The sequence below is a fragment of the Tamandua tetradactyla genome, chromosome X, assembly GCF_023851605.1.
Source record: "Tamandua tetradactyla isolate mTamTet1 chromosome X, mTamTet1.pri, whole genome shotgun sequence".
In the NCBI taxonomy this organism is placed as follows: domain Eukaryota; kingdom Metazoa; phylum Chordata; class Mammalia; order Pilosa; family Myrmecophagidae; genus Tamandua; species Tamandua tetradactyla.
The window spans coordinates 18733124-18755271 of record NC_135353.1 but is presented as its reverse complement, the minus strand read 5'-3'; the positions used below and the strand labels follow the sequence as shown (position 1 = coordinate 18755271).

The 22148-nt window shown below is 38.7% G+C and overlaps 1 protein-coding gene across 3 annotated transcripts in view; it reads right to left on the bottom strand.

The window, feature by feature from the left end:
* Positions 1-22148, bottom strand: part of ATP11C (ATPase phospholipid transporting 11C (ATP11C blood group)) — a 238345-nt gene that overhangs the window by 88291 nt on the left and 127906 nt on the right. For all 3 annotated transcript variants that reach the window (XM_077146059.1, XM_077146061.1, XM_077146062.1), the window contains exons 3-5: positions 11933-12022; positions 5999-6079; positions 3554-3661 (exon numbers count right to left, since the gene is read on the bottom strand). In XM_077146059.1, the coding sequence (XP_077002174.1) occupies positions 3554-3661; positions 5999-6079; positions 11933-12022 (279 nt within the window). The remainder of the gene's footprint in view (positions 1-3553; positions 3662-5998; positions 6080-11932; positions 12023-22148) is intronic.

Here is a 22148-nt window from a genome sequence, read left to right as displayed (position 1 = left end):
AAAGCCAGTTACTAGGGCCCTCTACTGGATGATCTATGTAATTCCATTCAGTCTTGAGGCTTCAAATACTGTGTCCTGGTGACTCCTAATTTTCAATCGCCAGCTAAAATACCTACTCTGAGCTTTAGGTTTGACAACTCTCTCTGGATTTCAAAGTTATCTCAAAAGTAACATAGCCAAAACTGAATTCCTAATTTTCTTTCCCTCCCACTTCTGTCTCTAAACCTGCTTCTCCAGTCTTCCCCATCTTAGTTAATAGTATCACTATTCACTCAGCTGCTCAAGTCAAAACCAAGAAGGCTATCTTAATTACTCACTTTTTCTCCTTCCCTCACCTTCCCACATCTAATTCATCCCTAAATCCAGATAATCTTATGTGATGGTTAGGTTCATGTGTCAACTTGGCCAGTTGTCTGGTCAAGTAAGCACTGGCCTATCTGTTGCTGTGAGGACATTTCATGGACTTAAATCATGAGCACGTTGGTTGCATCAACGGCTGATTATATCTGCAGTCGGCTTAGGGGACTGTCTTCTGCAATAGCTACACTTAATATAATCACCTGAAGGCCTTTAAGGAGAATTCAGAAGACAGAATCTCTCATTTTCCTTCAGCCAGCCACCCTCTCCTGGGGAGTTGCTTGAGGACCTTCACTGGAGCTGCCAGCTTGTAGCCTGGGCTACAGATTTTGCACTCCTGGGTCCCCATGGTTGCATGAGACACTTTTATAAATCTTATATTAATAGATATCTCCTGTTGGTTCTGTTTCTCTAGAGAAAACTGATTAATACAGCTTGGTACCAGAAGTGGAGTTATTGGATGAGCAGCATCAGCATCACCTGGGAACTTTTGAAAATTGCAGATTCTTGGGTCCCAACCTAAACATACCAAATCAGAAACTCAAGGGTTGAGACCCAGAAATCTGTGTTTTAACAAGTCCTTCAGGTGATTCTCATGCAAGGTTAGCCTGAGAAACTCTGGGCTGAATTATGCTTAGATAAACTTCTCATGGTTCAAAACACCAAAGGTTTCTTCCTTAACCATGTGTGTGACCTAGCTGCTCTGTTCTGTGACACCCTCACTTCACAATCCAATCCGAAGGAACAATGCCACCACAATTTTAGAGGGAAAAAGACATCTCCCAATTAAATTCTCTGGCCTTGAAATATGCACATTGCTTCTACTTGGAACCTATAGGCCAGATCTAATAACTTGGTCCCATCCAATTACAAGAGGGTTGGGAAAGGTATATAACATAAGGCAGAGATCAGAAATAGTTAGCAGACAACTTTTATGATCACCACAGCCTGTATTCCAGATAATCAAATATTTGGGGCACTCTCTTTTCTAAAGACAAAGTACATTCACATCCTAATCCAGGGAAATAATGCAAAAGTCCCATTCAACATGGCATCGAGTTCAAAGCCCACACTTTTGCACCACAGTATTTAAAGGTAGGGGTAGTGTGTAGTGGTCTGTGTAACAGGTCCAGATATACCTCTTCCTGAACCAGACACCCATGAGCTAGAAAGACATTATCTTCACCCCAATAAACAATAGCAAAGGACATTCCATCCCAACAAATGCTCCCATCTAGAAAGAAAAAGAATGAGAGTCACACAACAGTCCCCAGTTTATAGCAATTTTCAAATCCTACTGATCCTACTCTGCAAGGGCCTCTAACCTGAGAATGGTGTTCCTTCAGGTCTTCCAGGAACCAAATGCTGGAACACTCAGTCACTAATGTGAAGAAGCCTGTGAGAACCATGCTGTCAAGGCAAATGCAGCGATGTTCAAAGTGGAGCACCTGGGGCTTTTGGTCAATTAAGCTCCTTGTAGGTGGTGATCTGAGAGGGACAGGCTCATGACCACTAGAATCTACCCATTGTAGTATATAGGTGTACATCTCCACAAAGGTTCATGGAGTAGCTCCACCAAGGTTCCAGGGACCCTTCTTGCTGAATGGAACCTCAGAAGAGGGAGGTTAGTGAAATCAACTATAGCCCTTGTTGTTGCATTTCATCTTGGACCATAACTGCTGCCAGTCCTCTACCAACTCCACCACGCATTCCAAATTTCTTTCACCTCTACTATCTAGACAGGTAGCATAGAGTTCTGGTTAAGAGCATTAACTCTACACTTAGAAGTAACTGGATTCAAATCCTAGTTTTCCTACTACCAGTTATAGACAAGTTTCTTAACCTCCCTGTGGGCCTCAGTTTCTTTGTGTGAATAGAGGGGTTAATAAAAGGATCTACCTCATAGGGTTGTTGTGAAGTGAGTACTAAATGAGGGAATATAATATAAAAGACAATGCCTGGTCAAGCCACGGTGGCTCAGCAGGCAGAGTTCTTGTCTGTCATGCTAGAGACCCAGGTTCGATTTCCGGTGCCTGCCCGTGCAAAAAAAAAAAAAAAATGCCTGGCACATATTATGTACTCCGTGAGTGCTAACTATTATTTTTTATCATTATCTCTACTTCTATCATCCTAATAAAAGCTCTCATCATCTTTTGTCTCTACTATGGCAATAATCACCTAACTAGTCTCCTTGAGTCCACTTCTGCCCATGCTGTCTCTTTACCAATTCTCCAGAGCTGGCATTTGAAAAATAAGTAAGATCAAGTCACTCTCTGGCATTAAAACCCTTCAAGGGAGAAAGGAGGAAACATTCAACTTCTCCGTTTGGGGAATTCCTGATATTCTCACAAGCAATAAGGACAATCAAATTAATAGGCTGAGCCCTCCTGCAAAGGATAGGCTAAGCTACTTATAATTATGTGTAAGAGCCACCCCAGAGGACCTCTTTTGTTACTCAGATGTGGTCTCTTTCTCTAAGCCAGCTTGGCAGGTGAATAAACTGCTCTTCCCCCTACATGGGACATGACTCTTAGGGATGTAAAACTCCCTGGCAACATGGGACAGGACAACCAGGGCGCACTGGGACATGGCATCACGGGATTGAGAAAACCTTCTTGACCAAAAGGGGGAAGAGAGAAATGAGACAAAGTTTCAGTGACTGAGAGATTTCAAACAGAGTCAAGAGGTTATCCTGGAGGTTATTCTTTTTATGAAGAGATCCCTTTTTAGTTTATGGTGCATTGGAGTGGTTAGAGGGAAGTACGTGAAACTACTGAGCTGTGTTCCAGTAGCCTTGATTCTTGAAGATGACTGTACAACTATATAGCTTTTACAATGTGACTGAGCGGCTGTGAAAACCTTTTGTCAGATGCTCTTTGTGTCCAGGGTATGGACAGATGAGTAAAAAGATAAGGAAAAATAAATGAATAAATAATAGGGAGGATAAGGGGTAAATAAATTGGGTAGGCTTAAATACTAGTGGTTAATGAGAGGGAGGGGTAAGGGGTATGGGATGTATGAGTTTTTTCTTTTTCCTTTTTATTTCTTTCTCTGGAGTGATGCAAATGTTCTGAAAAAGCTCATGGTGATGAATACATAACTATGTGATGACACTGTGAGCCACTGATTACATATTCTGGATGGACTATATGTGTGTGAAGATTTCTCAATAAAAGTATTTTTAAAAAAAGAATACCTTGATTTTTTCACTTTCTTTTCTCACTCGCTTTGCATTTTCAATGATGTAGACAGTGCTCTTGTTGACTTCATTGTCAGCTCTATGCCTCAGCCAATCCTCATAACCCTAGGATAAAAATAACCATACAATCAAGCTCAGATAATGAAGTAAACTTGTTAATAAATCTCTATAACCTCCCCCAGCAGTCACCAACAGATATTTAGACTTTAATTTTTTTATGAGTATTAATTTCAATTCAGAATGCTGAACAGACAATGCTATACATTTTAATAGCAAAATGTGACACACTTTCAAAATACTCCTCAGGTGAATAGCTTTATTGCGCTAAAAGGTCCCTTCATTCTTCATATAGTATTAATGAAAACCCAGGCATAGAACCTGTGTTCTTAAACTGTGAAGTAGTATGATTTATTCTTCTAATTCTACTCTTTTTCAAGTTAATGATAATTTTCTCTACTTTTTTAATTAAAAAAAATATTCTGGGTTTTAATTTTCTTACAAGATTAATCACCATATTCTTCTATAGTCAACTGGTGGAATGATAGTCCTTGAGAAAATATAATTCCTCCCCACCCACAGAGTCCAAGAAAAGGCAAGTTGGGATTTTTTTGACAGATATTCTATGATAACAGTTAAACTCACATAGACTTGATGATAAGACAAAGTACTACCTGGTTTTCATTTCTGAAAGTAAAAGTAATCAGGGAATGATCTAATGATCTAATGGTTCAGTTCCCTTTGTTTTTTTTTTTTTTTTTTTTTTGATCTGGAATAGATTTGAACCAAAAGAACTAAAGAAAGGAGTACATTCATTTGTTTTGAACATGACCTCCATTCCTTTTATTATACTCCTTTGCTTTCTTTCTTTGCAGTTATGCTACCTTTTCAAATACAACTGTTTGAAAAATCTCTTGAGTGCTTTTCCCTTCTTTTTCTAGAGGGCTATACTCATTTACTCTTCTGTCTCTCTTTATGACAATGCTACATTATCACTTCATAGGGTATTTTCTGTGATGCCAGAGAGAAAAGAAAGGAACAAACACGAACTAGTAATGGGAATAAAATGAATCAGTAATAGCTTTTGAAAACCATCCATGCTATTCTTGGAAACTGCAATTCTGTGATTTTAAAGAAAATAATCCTAATGACCTAAGGGAAAGAACATTCCAAAAGTCTTTATTTAGCAGCCAAACACTTGATAAAATATCCTTGTGGTTCCTGGTAGGCAAGATAGAAGACCAGATAACCCCAAGAGGAAAGGTAACTGTTTCCAATGTTATCAAGCAGAATTTCATTTTGTAAATTTCTGTGGGCACTTTTTAAAAAGCTCCTTGATAGTTAACTATTTTAAAGTATGTTTTTTTTTTTATTAATTAAAAAAAGAATTAACAAAACAATTAGAAATCATTCCAATCTACATGTACAATCAGTAATTCTTAATAACATCACATAGTTGCATATTCATCATTTCTTAGTACATTTGCATCGATTTAGAAAAAGAAATAAAAAGACAACAGAATAAGAATTAAAACAATAATAGAAAGAAAAAAAACAAAAAAAACAAAAACAAAAAACCTATACCTCACATGCAGCTTCATTCAGTGTTTTAACATAATTGCATTACAATTGGGTAGTATTGTGCTGTCCATTTCTGAGTTTTTATATCCAGTCCCGTTGTACAGTCTGTATCCCTTCATCTCCAATTATCCCTTCTCTCTTTTTTTTTTTTTTTTAATTAACGGAAAAAAAGAAATTAACCCAACATTTAGAGATCATACCATTCTAAAGTATGTTTTTAATTAGCCATGTCCTGTGGACTGTCACAATAGATAATGAACAGTTAACCCACTCCCACTTCACATCCATTTTCCCATTTCTATTTTCAATTTCATCTGGAATATTTCAAAGGTACTATTCACACAAAAGGCTCAAACTATTTCAAAGACATTAACATTAAAATCCCTGGCAGTTGTCAGCCCTGACAAAGAGAAATATGAATAAATCTCCCCTACCCACCAACCTTAGGTCCTTCAGCAGCATCAGGAAAGACAATAAAATTAAAGTATTTTTTTATTTTGAGTTCTTTGCTATAAGCCACAAAAAAGTCCACTAGAATAAGATTTTTCACACAGACATACCAGATTGAAACAACTAATGCACAGAAAAAAAATCCACCTCCCAATTTCTAATTGAGCTATGCCTCCTATGTACGCTTTTTTCTATGTTCACACGACCACAGACAAATATTGAGGAGAAAGGGAGCACAGAAATTAAGGATGTGCCTTAAAATCAATTTAATAGGTTTTCTACAGGAACGAGGTATAAACTAAGTCCATCAAGGATACTGCCCACTCTATATAAACAGGAAAAAGAAAACTTTGACAATGAAATTCAAATCACACTAAACTGGAATGTAGACATAATTGTAAATAAGAAATTTACCTGCTTGATGGCTGTAACAGTTATAACAAAGAAAAGTGGAAGTCCACTTGTAACTGGGCTGGTTGGTGTGTCTACCGTGACCTAGGAAAGGAAATTAAATTGCAAGTACAATGAAAATAAGCCATTAACTCACAGGCAACACTTACATACTGCAACCATTTCAGAAAGAAATGCCAACAAAACACATTTTGGGAGCAAGTGATGTTAATTTTTATGACAACCACAGCAACCCACATAGCAGTTAGTTTACAAAAATATATCTAAATTCAGGTTTAAGTTTTCATCCTAGCTTGGGTTAACTGCTGTAATAAATCCAATCATCCAACAACTATTTGTTGAGCACCTCTCTATCAGCCCGCTTGCTATTATCAGCCAGGCTCTAGAGATGCAGCTTTAAACAAGATTAAGACAAGTCCCTGCCCTCGTGTAGCTGGCAGTCTAAATTACAAGTGTGCAGATGATGCGATCTGAAGGGTGAGTTAGAGTTTATGAGGTGATAGGTAGCTTTCCAGGTATTCAAAGTCTCTGTGCTTCCGGAGGGAGTAAGGCACACGTGAAGAAAAAGGCCAAGGGCAAGAGGGCAAGTGGTTTCAGACAGGGCTAGGAAGGGAGGAAAGGGTCAGACCAGGTAGGGCCCTCTAGGTCAAAGATGACTGTTCCTTCTTCATCCCACAAAAAGCAGGAAGCCATTGAAGGGTTCAGGCAGGGGGAGGTGACATGAATAGAACTACACTTTGAAAAGACCAACCCCACTGGGTTGTGGAAGATGGGTTGGGAGAGAAACAAGAGTAGAGGTGAAGAAGATGGCAGAGTGAGATGCTTCAGGGCTCTGTTCCCCCACAGAAGCTTCGAACAACCAGTAAGAACTAGCAGAAACATCTTTCTGAAAGCTCCAGAAAACAGTCAAAGGACTGCAGTAACAGAGTGAGCATGGTATCCAGAAAAAAACACTTAAGAGTGGTAGGAACTTGTGGTACCCTGGTAAGCCCCTCTGCCATCCCCTCACCGGCAGTGCCCCCCAGTGTAGATACCAGGTGCCAGTTCCAGAGATAAAGAGTAACCCTGGTGCATATATTGAGAGCACATATGTTTGGCCCAATCTGTGCAGGGATGGCCTGAGGGACTTGCCACCCCAAAGCCTGACCTGTGTGTAGAAGGTGGCTAACTGAGCTCTGCTACAGAATGTTGCAAGAGAGTAGTCAAGTCGTGCCTGAGACAAGGATTGCCAGCTGTAGGACCTAGAGTGCAGTGCTCAGATCTTTGAGAAAACTTTTTCCTAAGGAAGGGGGGACAGTCATATCAGTATAAATGGGAATTCCTAGGGTCACAGCACGTGCCCAAGAAAAGCAGTCCCTACACTTTGGCCTGGAACTAGTCTATAAACTCATAGTACGGATAAGCCCTGAAGGAGAACATTGGAACAGGACAATCTGCAAAGTGTGGGAAGAGTGTTTTCTTTTTCACTTTCTTTTTTTTTTATTGGTTAGCTCCTGGCATTCATGGACAGTTCTGTTATAATATTAATTAGAAATGAGCTTAAGGAACAGATGCATCAGAGTTTAAATGACAGAGATAACACATTAAATATCAAAACATCAAGGTTTCAACAAAAGATTAAAAAACATACAAAAAAAACAGGAAGAGATGACTCAGGCTAAGGAGAAGTATAAAACATTAGAAACCACCAGAGAGGATGATGAGACCTGGGACATTCCAAAGACTTTTAAAAAATTGTCCTAAATATGCTCAAAGAGCTAAAGGAAAACACTGTCAAAGAATGAAAGGAAATCAAGAAAACAACAGATGAACCTAAAAAGAATAACAGTAGAGAGATAGAAACTAAGAAAAGGAATGAAAAAAAAGCTGAAGACCACTGTGACAGAAATTAAAAATTACCTACAGGGGTTCAATGGCAGATTGGAGCTGGCAGAAGAAACAATCAGTGAACAAGTTAAGACAACTAAAATTATACAGTTGCAGCAGCAAGAGAAAAGAATGAAGAAAAGTGAACACAGCCCAAGGAACCTGTGGGACTCCATCAAGTATACCAACACACACACTGTGGGAATCCTAGAAAGAAAAGAAAGAGAGAAAAGAGCAGAGAGAATATTCAAATAAATAATGGCTAAAACCTTACTAAATTTAACAAAGGACATGAATATATACTTCTCAGACAGTCAATGAAGTCCAAACAAGATAAATCCAAATAGCCCCACAAGTTATTATCAAACTGTTGAATGCCAAAGATAATAAGAGAATTCTGAAAGCAACATACTACATCCAAGGGAACCTCAATAAGATTAAATGCTGATTTCTCATTGGAAATCATGGAGGAAAGAAGTCAGTGGAATGACATATTTAAAGTGCTGAGAGCAAAAAACTGCCAACTAGGAATTATATTTCCAGCAAGATATCTTTCAAAAATGAGAGAAGGATTAAGATATTTCCAATAAAAAAAAGCTGAGAGACTTTGTCAAAACTAGGCCATTTATGGATTTAAGAAATGCTAAAGGGAATTCTGATAGTTGGAAGGTGTGCTGGTTTGAAAATGTTATGCACCCCAGAAAAGGCATGTTCTCTTAATCCTCATTCAGTATTGTTTAGGGTAAGAACCCTTTGATTAGATTGTTTCCAATTGTGGGTGTGACCTTTGATTGGATGGAACTGTGGTTCCACCCATTTAAGTTGTGTCTTGACTGGTTATTGGAGTCCTTTAAAAGGGAAACATTTTGGAGTGAATTCAGAGAGGAAAGAGCCAATGTAAGACCCCAACGTTTGGAGATACAGAAAGAACACACCCCTGGGAAAGCTGTTTGATATGAGAAGCCAAAGGTCCAGCCATGTGCCTTCCTAGCTGACAAAGGTGTTTCAGACCGGTAAGCTTCTCTTGAGTCAAGGTATCTTTCTCTGGATGCCTTGGTTTGGACATTTTTATGGCCTTGGAACTGTAAACTTGCAACTTAATTTCCTTTATAAAAGCCAACCCATTTCTGGTTTATTATATTGTGGCAGCATTAACAAACTAATAAAGAAGGAAAGGACTAGACAGTTGAAAGAGGCCACATGAAGAAATTAAGATCTCTGGTAAAGATAATGCCATGGATAAATATAACTACCAGTACTACTGTATTTTTGGTTTGTAAACTCTACTTTTTATTTCCTATAGGATCTAAAAGGCAAATATACAGAATGTAATGATAAAAGCAATGGCTTTGGACTCATAATATATAAACATGTAATTTGTAAAGAAAATGATAAAGGTGGGGGAGGAGAAGGATATAGGAATATAGTTTATGCATGCTACTGAAATAAGTTGGTACCCAAGCAAATGCAACTGTTACAAATTTAGGATGTTAAATTTAAGCCCCATGGTAACCACAAAGAAAATATCAGAATACACAAACTCATAGAGACGGAAAGTAGAGTGCAGGTTACCAGGAGTGGGGGTAGGGTGGAGGACAGGGGCAATCGGGTGTTAATGGAAAATGAGTGAAGGGCTTCTGTTGGGGTGAAGGGAAAGTTTTAGTGATGGACGGTGGGGAAGGCACTGCAGTACTGTGAATGTGATTAATCTTACTTAACGGTATGCTTGGGAGGGGGTGGATGGGAAGGTTTATGTTGTATATGTTTTTGCAATTAGCTAAAAAGAAAGACAAGCTAGAGAGATAATGGCAATTAAATGCAATACATGATAGTGAATAAGATCTAAGAATGGAGAAAAGGCTCAAAAGGACATTGTTGGGACATAAAAAATTAGAATATAGAATATCAGCTTATATCTATAAGTTTAAACTTGATAACTGTACTTTAGGTGTTGACAAAAGTGAATATCCTGGGTGGTGCAATGGTGGCTCAAGTGGCAGAATTCTTGCCTGCCATGCCAGAGACCCGGGTTCGATTCCTGGAGCCTGCCCATGCCCCCCCACCAAAAAAAAGTAAATACCCTTATTCGTAGGAAACATATATGGAATTATTGTATGTTCAAGGAGTATGATATGTGCAATCTGCTCTTAAATGTTTGATAGATGGAGAGATATATAGACAGACAGACAGATACAGATAGAAAGCAAGCAAGCAAGCTAAAGCAAAAGTGGCAAAACGTTAAAATTTGTGGATATGGGTATGGGGGATAAGGGTATGTAGGAGTTCTCTGTATGGGGCTTGCATTCTTCTTCCAACTGTCCTGTAAGTTTGGAATTATTTCAAAATAAAGTTAAGAAATGGTTCTCTTAGGTTACTATAATAATAAGTTTTTAAGAAGTTGTTTAAAAAATAAAAAAGAGTAGAGGCAGGAAGTCCATTTAAGAGGCTACTGCTAGAATTCAGGTGAAAGATGACTTGGACCAGAGTAAGAGTAGCAGTCATAGAAAGAAGTTCGAGAGATATTTAGGAAGCAAAAATGGCAGGACTGCTAAGGGATTAGATATTAAAGTCGATTAAAGATGTCTTCCAAGCATCTGGTTAATGTATCTGGGTAGATGTTGTCATCATTCACTAAAATAGGAAATACCAAAACAGAACTTGATTTTAGGGAGTGGGGAGCAGGAGTTGACTCTTCCCTCACAACTCACTGACTCATATCTTCAACCCCCACCCAGGCAGCTCCTGTCACAGTCCACTTCTATTTATACACCAGGCCTTTACATGGCTCTGTGCATTTATGAAATCTTGTCCCTACTCCTGGGATCAGGTCTGGCATCCTCTATCAGGTTAATGCCTTCTAATCCATCAAGATGCAGTTCAGGTATCATTTCCTTTTTGAAGCCTTCTCAGACCCTTCTAGGGTAGAAAGAATAACTTCTACTATGTTCCCAAAGCATTTTGTTCATGCTGCTTGGATGACACCACATTAAATGAATACATGGCTGTCTTCTCAGCTATAACAACCTCTTTAAGGGTAGAAAAGCCTTGCCTAGATTGATGGTCACTGTATCTTTGTTGTGTGGACCACTGCATGGCACATGGTAGGTGCCTGATATACATTTGCTGAAATATATTGAAATGCACCACAGACAGAGTGGAATAACTCCCGCCAGCAGCACCCTCTTTGCAGCTTATGTTATGATGCTCTGTAAGATATCTGGATATGAATCTAGAGGGGCTCCTTTTCAAATGTTCCATCATTCAAGATTCAAGTTGGCTCTTTCCCATATAAAGACCGAGACTGGTTGTAAGAGCTGGGCTAAATTAAATTACAGTACCATTTAGTCAAAGCCTCCAAGTGGAGAAACAGAAACAAAGCATTTGAGCAATTTCATTGCAATTTTCATGCCTCATTTAAAAAAATGAAATGATATAAAAATGCCTTTAATGTAGTACAATTTTCAAGGGGTTATTTTGAAAAGGGAGAGATTTTAATGGTTTATAGATTTAAAGATAGGAGATGCCATTTAAAATGTCTAAAACAGACAAAATATCAGGAGGAACACCGGGATGCAAGCAGAGGGATCTACCAGGCTTTCACCCTTAAAGTGAGTAAGTGAATAAGGAAGAGCAAAACTGTAATTCAGAAGGAGCAAAATTGGTAATTCAGGAGATCAGGGACAACTTTTCAAATACATTGTAACTGCTGTTCAACAAATTAAAACTATTAAACTATTAGTTTTGAATTATTTTCAGTTATGATACATACTCCTGCATTTAATGGGATGCAATTCACGTCCTTCTAGGATGAACAAAGATGTAAAATTCATGAAAGCTTTAATGAAAGTAAAAATGAATGAAAGTTTCAAGTTTTCTAGTAAAAACAGTACTTTAGAAATATATAAAATCACATAAAACTTAAAATGTAATATTAGCAACTTTAAAAAGTCACATTATAATAAGACTTGCATATTTTTTTATCAATTAGCATTTTAAGCTTAGAAATGTATTGAAGTTACTTGAAAAAATCAAGCTTCTAAAAGTTTGAGTGGCTGTTTGCAGAGTTCTTACCTGTACAAGGAAAATGATGAGAAAATAAAAATTGGCAATTCTTCTAAACTGTTCAAACAGATTCTTTGGAAGGAAATTCCAAACTGTATACTGTAAGAGAGGAAGACGGAAAGAATATTATCAGAAAGGAAACTTTTAAAATCCTAATATTAATGACTGATACGAGTTTAGATTATCATATAGCTATGCATTTGAAAATACATAAAACCCAAACCTCACACACACACATGAATAAGCAAATATTTATAGATGTAACATATAACTTTTTCCCCCCAGATATGAAATTTTTAGTTCTTTTTTTTAAAATGTTTTTACTTCACCTCATCTTTTTTTAGGGGGTGCAAGGTCCAGAAATCAAACCTGGGTCTCCCTCACAGAAGTTTTCAATTCTTGATGCTATTAGTCTCTGAGGTTTACCATTGTTCTATCCTGTCCTGCACCTTCACTTTCTATGACCCCAATCTAAATTACATTCCCTGTTATGTGCTCCAATTTTATCATCTACTTTCTTGATAACACTCATTATAGCAAACAGTTATTTCTGTGTGAAATTTGTTTAAGGTTTCTCTCTCAATAAGTTCTGTAAGGCAGAATCTTCATCTGTCTGGTTTAATACTTTTCCCCTAACACATTGCACAGGACCGAGTACAAGGTGTACAATAATAAAGCAGCAAGTAGCGAGGTTGGATGAATGAGCAAATTAATTCCCCCAGCTCAGCTAACCTGTGGAATCTTGATCATCGTCACAGATGTAACTGAGTCCCTCCCTTACCTCCCTCACCCATGACAGCTATGAGGTGTGTGCACAACCCTGGGCCCCAGCTGACTTTCATTCTAATGAACATACCACACTGAGCTTTGGGAATAGGAAAGACAAGTGTAAGGATCAATGATAACTGTAGCAAGAGGGGAGAACTCTTGGGCTGACTGTCAAATTAATTACCTGGATGTTAGGAGCCACTGCTAATACTTTAGCTTAAAGAACTGGGTCATTTAAGAATAAAAAGTAGTAGTTGATTTATAAGAAGTCTCAATCTGAAAACAGAAAATTTAAAAATGCTTCTTAACCTAAAGGGCTAAAGTTATACTTGAATGACATCCATCCCAAGTATCTATATAATATAAGATGTCCATTAAATTAGTTAGGGTGGTTGAACGGCCCAGTCACAGAGCATGACACAGTAGATGGGAATTTACTATTAACTTCTCTTCAACAGGCTATGGGCTTGAAGTTCTGGGAATTCCAACAGGGGGAAGATAAATGGAGCAGACACATTCAGTTCAGCAGCTGCATTACAACCAACAGCCAGCCCAAAAGTCTCTTCCCCTGGGATCTCGGGAAGTGGCTCCAGGACAGCCATTCAAAATTAAGTGCAGAATTGTACATGGATGTGCCTCACTCAGGAGTCTGCACTTTTCATCATGTCCCCCAGGTGGCTTATGACCAAAAATTAAAGGGCTAAAACCCACTGGTTCAGTCACTTTGAGGCTGACATAGTCCAGGCTAGCACCTAACTCTCCCAGTACTTAAGAGCAATTTTCTAAGAAAACTTTGTCATGGCTAAACAATAATAGGTTAACAGCTGAGCTTTCTGGTGTGTTGACTCTCTGTTCCCAAACAAAAGGTTTTTTAATTAAACAAATAAAGATTAGGGACTATTAAGTTCCTTTCCATGGGTATGTGTATTGCAGGAGTGGGGATCGGGTTGTATCAGAAGAGAACTCTTATTTTTGCTTCAAAAGTGCCACTGTTAATTTATGGCCATTTTAAATTGCTAACTTCTGCTTCCTTGTGGAACTCAGGTTATTGCTACATGCCTACTTCTCACCTACATGGGCCATAAGTCATTAAGAAGAGAGCATGTTATAAGCTTTCCTTACTACAGGTGTTTAGCATAGTGTTTGGCACATACAATCCTTAATTTAGGGTAGATTGAAATACTGTTAGTCAATGAGAAGGAGGGGTAAGGGGTATGGGATGTATGAGTTATTTATTTCTTTTTCTGGAGTGATGCATATGTTCTAAAAATGATCATGGTGAAGAATACACAACTGTGACAATACTGTGAGCCACTGATTTGTATAACATGGTTGGATTGCATGGTGTGGATATTTCTCAATAGAAATATTTTTTAAAAAAGGAACCTCAATTAACACTTGGATGTTTGCAATTCAGTAGGCTGAACCCTCAATCTTGGAGTTTGCCCCTATGAAACTTATTCCTGCAAAAGAGAAGTTAAGCCTACTTATAATTATGCCTAAGAGTCACCCCCAGAGAAGCTCTTTTGTTGCTCAGATATGGCCTCTCTCTCTAAGCCAACATGGCAGGTGAACTCACTGCCCTCCCCACCTACGTGGGGCAGGACTTGCAGAGACTTACAAGTTTCACTAGCAATATGGGACAGAACTCCCAGAATGAGCCGGGATCCAGCATTAAAGGACTGGGAAAAGCCTTCTTGACAAAAAGGGGGAAGAGAGAAATGAGACAAAATCAAGTTTCAGTGGCTGAGAGATTTCAAATAGAGAGGTTACCTTGGAGGTTATTCTCATGCATTATATAGATATCTCTTTTTAGTTTATGGTGTATTGGAGTGGCTGGAGGGGAAACTGTTGAGCTATGTTCCAATAGCCTTGATTCTTGAAGATGACTGTATAACTATATAGCTTTTACAATGTGACTGTGTGATTGTAAAAACCTTGTGCCAGATGCTCCTTGTATCCAGGGTGCGAAAAGTAAGAAAAACATAAGGACAATAAATAAATAAATAATGGGGGGACAATGAGGAGTAAAAAAATTGGGGGTAGATTAAAATACTAGTGGCCAATGAGAGGGAGGGGTAAGGAGTACAGGATGTATGAGTTTTTTGTTTTTTCTTTTTCTGGAGTGATGCAAATGTTCTAAAAATGATCATGGTGATGAATACACAACTATGTGATGTATTGTGATCCACAGATTGTGTACTTTGGATGGACTGGGTGTGTGTAAAGATATTTCAATAAAAATATTTTAAAAAAGCCTTGTATGTTGGCCATTTACTCCATCGGTTCAGGAAAAAGACCAATTAAGTTATTATATCTTTTAATTATAATACATATGTAATTTTGTGTATAATATTTCAATCAGATGATAAAAAGCCAACTTCTTAAGGACTTTTCTAAATAACATTGAGTTTGAACCAGATACACCACGCCATGCGTATTAGATTGTTATTCTAAAAAATGGACTCTCAGGCTTGGTCAGTGGCTATAAACCCAAAACGTTAATCACAAGAAGAAAACGTGTACAGCAGTTATCTGTTTCAGTGACAATGATGAGAATTGAAAATTTTCTCATAAATTTGTTCTTGCTCTGAGCAGTCAGTAAATGGATCTTTTTTTTTTTTTGAACAATTATTTTTTTTTATTAATTAAAAAAAATTAACTAACAACATTAGAAATCAATCCATTCTACATATGCAATCAGTAATTCTTAATATCATCACATAGGTGTATGGTCATCATTTCTCAGTACATATGCATTGATTTAGAGAAAGAAATAGCAAGACAACAGAAAAAGGAATAAAGTGATAACGCAGAGAAAACACAAATAAAAATAAAAAGTACAAAAATATATAAGAGAAAGAAAAAAAAAACAAAAAAAAACTATAGATCAGATGCAACTTCATTCAGCGTTCCAACATAATTACATTACAGTTAGGCAGTATTGTGCTGACCATTTTTTTTTTTTTTTTTAGACATCATACCATTCTACATATGCAATCAGTAATTCTTAACATCATCACATAGATGCATGATCATCGTTTCTTAGTACATTTACATCGGTTTAGAAGAACTAGCAGTATAACAGAAAAAAATATAGAATGTTAATATAGAGAAAAAAAATAAAAGTAATAATAATAAGAACAAAACAAACAAAACAAAACAAAACAAGAACCTATCGCTCGGATGCAGCTTCGTTCAGTATTTTAACATGATTACTTTACAATTAGGTATTATTGTGCTGTCCATTTTTGAGTTTTTGTATCTAGTCCTATTGCACAGTCTGTATTCCATCAGCTCCAATTACCCATTATCTTACCCTGTTTCTAACTCCTGCTGAACTCTGTTACCAATGACATATTCCAAGTTTATTCTCGAGTGTCGATTCACATCATTGGGACCATGCAGTATTTGTCTTTTAGTTTTTGGCTAGACTCACTCAGCATAATGTTCTCTAGGTCCATCCATGTTATTACATGCTTCATAAGTTTATCCTGCCTTAAAGCTGCATAATATTCCATCGTATGTATATACCACAGTTTGTTTAGCCACTCGTCTGTTGATGGACATTTTGGCTGTTTCCATCTCTTTGCAATTGTAAATAACGCTACTATAAACATTGGTGTGCAAATGTCTGTTTGAGTTTTTGCCCTTAATTCCTTTGAGTAGATTCCCAGCAATGGTATTGCTGGGTCGTATGGCAATTCTATATTCAGCTTTTTGAGGAACCGCCAAACTGTTTTCCACAGTGGTTGCACCATTTGGCATTCCCACCAACAGTGGATAAGTGTGCCTCTTTCACCGCATCCTCTCCAGCACTTGTCATTTTCTGTTTTGTTGATAATGGCCATTCTGGTGGGTGTGAGATGATATCTCATTGTGGTTTTGATTTGCATTTCTCTAATGGCCAGGGACATTGAGCATCTCTTCATGTGTCTTTTGGCCATTTGTATTTCCTCCTCTGAGAGGTGTCTATTCAAGTCTTTTTCCCATTTTGTAATTGGGTTGGCTATCATTTTGTTGTTGAGTTGAACAATCTCATTATAAATTCTGGATACTAGACCTTTATCTGATATGTCGTTTCCAAATATTGATTCCCATTGTGTAGGCTGTCTTTCTACTTTCTTGATGAAGTTCTTTGATGCACAAAAGTGTTTAATTTTGAGGAGTTTCCATTTATTTATTTCCTTCTTCAGTGCTCTTGCTTTAGGTTTAAGGTCCATAAAACTGCTTTCAATTGTAAGATTCATAAGATATCTCCCTACATTTTCCTCTAACTGTTCTATGGTCTTAGACCTAATGTTTAGATCTCTGATCCATTTTGAGTTAACTTTTGTGTAGGGTGTGAGATATGGGTCTTCTTTCATTCTTTTGCATATGGATATCCAGTTCTCTAGGCACCATTTATTGAAGAGACTGTTCTGTCCCAGGTGAGTTGGCTTGACTGCCTTATCAAAGATCAAATGTCCATAGATGGGAGGGTCTATATCTGAGCACTCTATTCGATTCCATTGGTCGATATATCTATCTTTATGCCAATACCATGCTGTTTTGACCACTGTGGCTTCATAATATGCCTTAAAGTCAGGCAGCGCGAGACCTCCAGCTTCGTTTTTTTTCCTCAAGATGTTTTTAGCAATTCGGGGCACCCTGCCCTTCCAGATAAATTTGCTTATTGGTTTTTCTATTTCTGAAAAATAAGTTGTTGGGATTTTTATTGGTATTGCATTGAATCTGTAAATCAATTTAGGTAGGATTGACATCTTAACTATATTTAGTCTTCCAATCCATGAACACGGTATGCCCTTCCATCTGTTTAGGTCTTCTGTGATTTCTTTCAGCAGTTTTTTGTAGTTTTCTTTATATAGGTTTTTTGTCTCTTTAGTTAAATTTATTCCTAGGTATTTTATTCTTTTAGTTGCAATTGTAAATGGGATTCGTTTCTTGATTTCCCCCTCCGCTTGTTCATTGCTAGTGTATAGAAATGCTACAGATTTTTGAATGTTGATCTTGTAACCTGCTACTTTGCTGTACTCATTTATTAGCTCTAGTAGTTTTGTTGTGGATTTTTCCGGGTTTTCGACGTATAGTATCATATCATCTGCAAACAGTGATAGTTTTACTTCTTCCTTTCCAATTTTGATGCCTTGTATTTCTTTTTCTTGTCTAATTGCTCTGGCTAGAACCTCCAACACAACGTTGAATAATAGTGGTGATAGTGGACATCCTTGTCTTGTTCCTGATCTTAGGGGGAACGTTTTCAATTTTTCCCCATTAAGGATGATATTAGCTGTGGGTTTTTCATATATTCCCTCTATCATTTTAAGGAAGTTCCCTTGTATTCCTATCCTTTGAAGTGTTTTCAACAGGAAAGGATGTTGAATCTTGTCAAATGCCTTCTCTGCATCAATTGAGATGATCATGTGATTTTTCTGCTTTGATTTGTTGATATGGTGTATTACATTAATTGATTTTCTTATGTTGAACCATCCTTGCATACCTGGGATGAATCCTACTTGGTCATGATGAATAATTCTTTTAATGTGTTGTTGGATACGATTTGCTAGAATTTTATTGAGGATTTTTGCATCTATATTCATTAGAGAGATTGGCCTGTAGTTTTCTTTTCTTGTAATATCTTTGCCTGGTTTTGGTATGAGGGTAATGTTGGCGTCATAGAATGAATTAGGTAGTTTTCCCTCCACTTCGATTTTTTTGAAGAGTTTGAGGAGAGTTGGTACTAATTCTTTCTGGAATGTTTGATAGAATTCACATGTGAAGCCGTCTGGTCCTGGACTTTTCTTTTTAGGAAGCTTTTGAATGACTGCTTCAATTTCTTTACTTGTGATTGGTTTGTTGAGGTCATCTGTTTCTTCTTGAGTCAAAGTTGGTTGTTCATGTCTTTCCAGGAACCCGTCCATTTCCTCTAAATTGTTGTATTTATTAGCGTAAAGTTGTTCATAGTATCCTGTTATTACCTCCTTTATTTCTGTGAGGTCAGTAGTTATGTCTCCTCTTCCATTTCTGATCTTATTTATTTGCATCCTCTCTCTTCTTCTTTTTGTCAATCTTGCTAAGGGCCCATCAATCTTATTGATTTTCTCATAGAACCAACTTCTGGCCTTATTGATTTTCTCTATTGTTTTCATGTTTTCAATTTCATTTATTTGTGCTCTAATCTTTGTTATTTCTTTCCTTTTGCTTGCTTTGGGGTTAGCTTGCTGTTCTTTCTCCAGTTCTTCCAAATGGATAGTTAATTCCTGAATTTTTGCCTTTTCTTCTTTTCTGATATAGGCATTTAGAGCAATAAATTTCCCTCTTAGCACTGCCTTTGCTGCGTCCCATAAGTTTTGATATGTTGTGTTTTCATTTTCATTCGCCTCGAGGTATTTGCTAATTTCTCTAGCAATTTCTTCTTTGACCCAGTCGTTGTTTAGGAGTGTGTTGTTAAGCCTCCACGTATTTGTGAATTTTCTGGCACTCTGCCTATTATTGATTTCCAACATCATTCCTTTATGGTCCGAGAAAGTGTTGTGTAAGATTTCAATCTTTTTAAATTTGTTAAGACTTGCTTTGTGACCCAGCATATGGTCTATCTTTGAGAATGATCCATGAGCACTCGAGAAAAAGGTGTATCCTGCTGTTGTGGGATGTAATGTCCTATAAATGTCTATTAAGTCTAGTTCATTTATAGTAATATTCAGATTCTCTATTTCTTTGTTGATCCTCTGTCTAGATGTTCTGTCCATTGATGAGAGTGGTGAGTTGAAGTCTCCAACTATTATGGTATATGAGTCTATTTCCCTTTTCAGTGTTTGCAGTATATTCCTCACGTATTTTGGGGCATTCTGATTCGGTGCGTAAATATTTATGATTGTTATGTCTTCTTGTTTAATTGTTCCTTTTATTAATATATAGTGTCCTTCTTTGTCTCTTTTAACTGTTTTACATTTGAAGTCTAATTTGTTGGATATTAGTATAGCCACTCCTGCTCTTTTCTGGTTGTTATTTGCATGAAATATCTTTTCCCAACCTTTCACTTTCAACCTATGTTTATCTTTGGGTCTAAGATGTGTTTCCTGTAGACAGCATATAGAAGGATCCTGTTTTTTAATCCATTCTGCCAATCTATGTCTTTTGATTGGGGAATTCAGTCCATTGACATTTAGTGTTATTACTGTTTGGATAATATTTTCCTCTACCATTTTGCCTTTTGTATTATATATATCATATCTGATTTTCCTTCTTTCTACACTCTTTTCCATATCTCTCTCTTCTGTCTTTTTGTATCTGACTCTAGTGCTCCCTTTAGTATTTCTTGCAGAGCTGGTCTCTTGGTCACAAATTCTTTCAGTGACTTTTTGTCTGAGAATGTTTTAATCTCTCCCTCATTTTTGAAGGATAATTTTGCTGGATATAGGAGTCTTGGTTGGCAGTTTTTCTCTTTTAGTATTTTAAATATATCATCCCACTGTCTTCTTGCTTCCATGGTTTCTGCTGAGAAATCTACACAAAGTCTTATTGGGTTTCCCTTGTATGTAATGGATTGTTTTTCTCTTGCTGCTTTCAAGATCTTCTCTTTCTCTTTGACCTCTGACATTCTAACTAGTAAGTGTCTTGGGGAACGCCTATTTGGGTCTAATCTCTTTGGGGTGCGCTGCACTTCTTGGATCTGTAATTTTAGGTCTTTCATAAGAGTTGGGAAATTTTCAGTGATAATTTCTTCCATTAGTTTTTCTCCTCCTTTTCCCTTCTCTTCTCCTTCTGGGACACCCACAACACGTATATTTGTGCGGTTCATATTGTCCTTGAGTTCCCTGATACCCTGTTCAAATTTTTCCATTCTTTTCCCTATAGTTTCTGTTTCTTTTTGGAATTCAGATGTTCCATCCTCCAATTCACTAATTCTATCTTCTGTCTCTTTAAATCTATCATTGTAGCTATCCATTATTTTTTCTATGTTTGCTACTTTATCCTTCACTTCCATAAGTTCTGCGATTTGTTTTTTCAGTTTTTCTATTTCTTCTTTATGTTCAGCCCATGTCCTCTTCATGTCCTCCCTCAATTTATCCACTTCATTTTTGAAGATGTTTTCCATTTCTGTTCGTATGTTCAGCATTAGTTGTCTCAGCTCTTGTGTCTCATTTGAGCTATTGGTTTGTTCCTTTGACTGAGCCATATTCTCAATCTTTTGAGCGTGGACAGTTATCTTCTGCTACTGGCGTCTGGGCATTTATTCAGATTTCTCTTGGTGTTGGACCCAGCAAGGTTGTAATATTTTTCTGTGAAATCTCTGGGATCTGTTTTTCTTATCTTGCCCAGTATGTGGCGCACGTGGCACACGTTTGTCTCAAGTGTTTGGAATGGGTCTCCCCCAGTCACCGATCTCCGTGGCCTGGGGATTTCGGATCCAATTCTCTCCGTTGGTTCAGGGGCCGCGCGTGGTGGGGGCATCAGCTGCCGCGGCTTGAGGGGACCCTGTGGCTGGTTGCGGGCTGCAGCGGGCCTGGGGGATTCCCCACCGGACCAGGAAGCCTCCCGTGGGGGGGGGGGCTACCGCTGCTTGGATAGCCCTCCTATCCGAGACTCGTATCCGCGGACTCGAAGCAGAGACTCGAAGCCGCCCGCAAAAGAGGGGTGCCGCCTGCCTCGGCTTGGGAAACTTGCTTCTCCAATACTCTCAGCCGGCCCGGAAAGGAGGGAGGGAGTAGCTCGGACCACCGCAGCTGCCGCTGATCGGGAAATCACGCGCCGCTCGGGGGTCTCACCGCAGCCTAGTCTCACAGTCAGTCTAGCCAGCCCAGACTTTGGATAGCCCTCTGATCTGAGATTCGTAGCCGCGGACTCAAAGCCGAGACTCGAAGCCGCCCGCAGAAGAAGGGCGCCGCCTGCCTCGGCTTGGGAAACTTGCTTCTCCGATACTCTCAGCCGGCCCGGGAAGGAGGGAGGGATTAGCTCGGACCGCCGCGACTGCGGCTGCTCGGCAAATCACGCACTGCTCGGGGGTTTCGCCGCTGCCAAGAGTCGCAGTCAGACTTGCCAGCCCAGACTTCGTATAGCCCTCTGATCTGAGACTCGTAGCTGCGGACTCGAAGCCGAGACTCGAAGCCGCCCGCAAAAGTGTGGCGCCGGCCGCCTTGGCTGGGAAGCTTGTCTCTCCGAGTCTCTCAGCCAGCCCGGGAAGGAGGGAGGGATTAGCTCGGACCGCCGCAGCTGCGGCTGCTCGGGGGTCTCGCCGCAGCCAAGTCTCGCAATCAGACTTGCCAGCCCAGACTTTGGATAGCCCTCTGATACGAGACTCGTAGTCGCGGACTCGAAGCCGAGACTCAAAGCCGCCCGCAAAAGTGTGGCGCCGGCCGCCTTGGCTGGGAAGCTTGTCTCTCCGCGTCCCTCAGCCAGCCCGGGAAGGAGGGAGGGATTAGCTCGGACCGCCGCAGCTGCGGCTGCTCGGGAAATC